The following is a 1883-nucleotide window of genomic DNA, read 5'->3' on the forward strand; positions in this document are numbered from 1 at the left end:
AATAATGTAAGTAAATTAATTAATAGTGCACTTTTCCGGGATACTAATGCAATGACATACCAGTGCATATAACAAAATAATGTAATAAATCTGCATTTATAATGTATGAAACTAGGTATGTAATACAAGGTTATTCACATTATGGTAATGTAAGATATAGATAACAATAATGCACAAAAACCAATTTAAAATGACCAATCATTTCCAAAACCTTGTTCACAGTAGGAAGACATCGACCTCAATACTGAACATAAAATGCAAAAAAAATTAAAAAAATAATGCTGTTATAATCAAAATACAACAACATTTCCTCTTTCTTACGCTGCTCCTTCTCCTTTTCCAGCTCTTTAAGCATTGGACAATTTCTGGAGTCGTGATGGCCCAACTCATCGCATGCCTTACACCGTCTAAGGGGCCTAGTAGCATCCTTGATAGCCTTTTCTCTCTTGGAAATTAGACGACTAGCGGAGCTGCTCGCGTGCCCCTTCGTCTTTACCACATCCGGAGGATGGACCTCGACAACTTCGGGCCTTTCCATTCCATAAAACTGTTCAATCATTCACCTTTTTTCAGAGGCGGACGTTGTAGGATTACCACCTTGAAGAGAATTTCTAAGATCTTCAAGGCCACCAACAAACGCTCGAAGGACATCAATGTCCGACTCAAATCGGCGAAGAAAACCATAGAACAACGAAATCCCTTGCTTTGAAACGTTTTACCTTTCATCAACGATGGCCTTGGTAGGTAGAGTGTCATCAAACTGACCATGAACAGCCTTGACTAACGGAGTCTTCATCCATCTACTTGCGCAGTATTGATCCGGAATCTTTTTCACTTCATTGTTCCTGAACAAAAAGAAGATACGACTGCACAGATATCCCTGCCTTCCGAAAAGTTTGCAATAGCAGGAGTATGACTCGTCACTCTTATCATGTCTAACAAAGTAAGAATTGCGAAGGTTGTCTCCAAGTTTGTAGTTGTCGACCATGTCTACAGAGGAGAACCCCAACACGCGACATCTGTCATTACCCTCAACAATTTCCTCTTGTATTTTCTTGAACATACTATCTGTGTACATCGTTGAAGCATGTTTCTTGAACGGCAAGGTAGTGGCCAATATAGGCAAGGCATTAGCGTCTTGGTAGTCCAACTTTGTTTTTCTATCCCGCTGAAATTCCAAAGCTTGGTTGAAATTCAAGTAGAATTCGGCAATATTGTTGCGTGGCTTCAAAAAGTTTTTGTAGAAGCTGTTTTCCGACTCAGATATCGAGGTGGTCCTAATCGTCGACCCAAGTGGGAAATCTCTGAAGTATGCAGGTATCCATAATTGCCTGTAGTCGTACAATGTCTTCAACCAACCATGGTCTTCCAGGCCATAACGTTCAAGTACTCCATTCCACTCTTCTTCGAACTCGTCGGGTTCAAGTAGATCCGACCAGACGCAGGCATTGAACTCTTTCTTGAAATCTCCGTCCCTCAATAACCGACCAGGAACTTTATTGGCCAACTTATGCATGATATGCCACATACACCATCTGTGGCGTGTCCCGACAAGAATCTCTTCAATAGCCGATCTCATGCCCAAATCTTGATCTGTAACGATCATCTTCGGAGCAATCCCCATACACTGGACAAAATGTCTAAACAACCATGCAAAAGCGCCTGTCTTCTCGCTGCTTACCAAACCAGCAGCGAAAGTTACTGGTCATGATTGTCCTTTCTCGTGAATGGCGCGAAGATCATACAATACCTGCGTAGCAAAGGCAAACATAATTCATACTTCCAAACATATAATGCATAAAAACAAAAATAGTAATGCATGTAATAATGTACATATTCAAATGTTATAATGCACGTCATGCATACCTATTGGTGTTATAGGT

The 1883-nt window shown here is 40.7% G+C and overlaps 1 protein-coding gene across 1 annotated transcript; it reads right to left on the reverse strand.

Moving 5' to 3' along the window:
* Window positions 1–216: 216 nt before the first annotated feature.
* On the reverse strand, window positions 217–1624 carry LOC125197675 (protein FAR1-RELATED SEQUENCE 5-like). The gene is made up of 3 exons (XM_048096330.1): window positions 720–1624; window positions 300–530; window positions 217–244 (listed from the first exon to the last, which is right to left on the reverse strand). Exons 1-3 carry the CDS (start codon window positions 1622–1624, stop codon window positions 217–219), a joined length of 1164 nt encoding a protein of 387 aa, XP_047952287.1.
* Window positions 1625–1883: the final 259 nt, after the last annotated feature.

The sequence above is a fragment of the Salvia hispanica genome, chromosome 1, assembly GCF_023119035.1.
Source record: "Salvia hispanica cultivar TCC Black 2014 chromosome 1, UniMelb_Shisp_WGS_1.0, whole genome shotgun sequence".
Taxonomy (NCBI): domain Eukaryota; kingdom Viridiplantae; phylum Streptophyta; class Magnoliopsida; order Lamiales; family Lamiaceae; genus Salvia; species Salvia hispanica.

Bases quoted from the DNA above. Each gene is read 5' to 3' on its own strand.
- LOC125197675 (XM_048096330.1), bottom strand. From the start codon at position 1,624: ATGGGGATTGCTCCGAAGATGATCGTTACAGATCAAGATTTGGGCATG. The intron at 531-719 runs GTAAAACGTTTC...TGGAATGGAAAG, and splicing joins AAGGCCATCGTTGATGAAAG to GCCCGAAGTTGTCGAGGTCC. The intron at 245-299 runs GTATTTTGATTA...TTTTATGTTCAG, and splicing joins AAGAAAGAGGAAATGTTGTT to TATTGAGGTCGATGTCTTCC.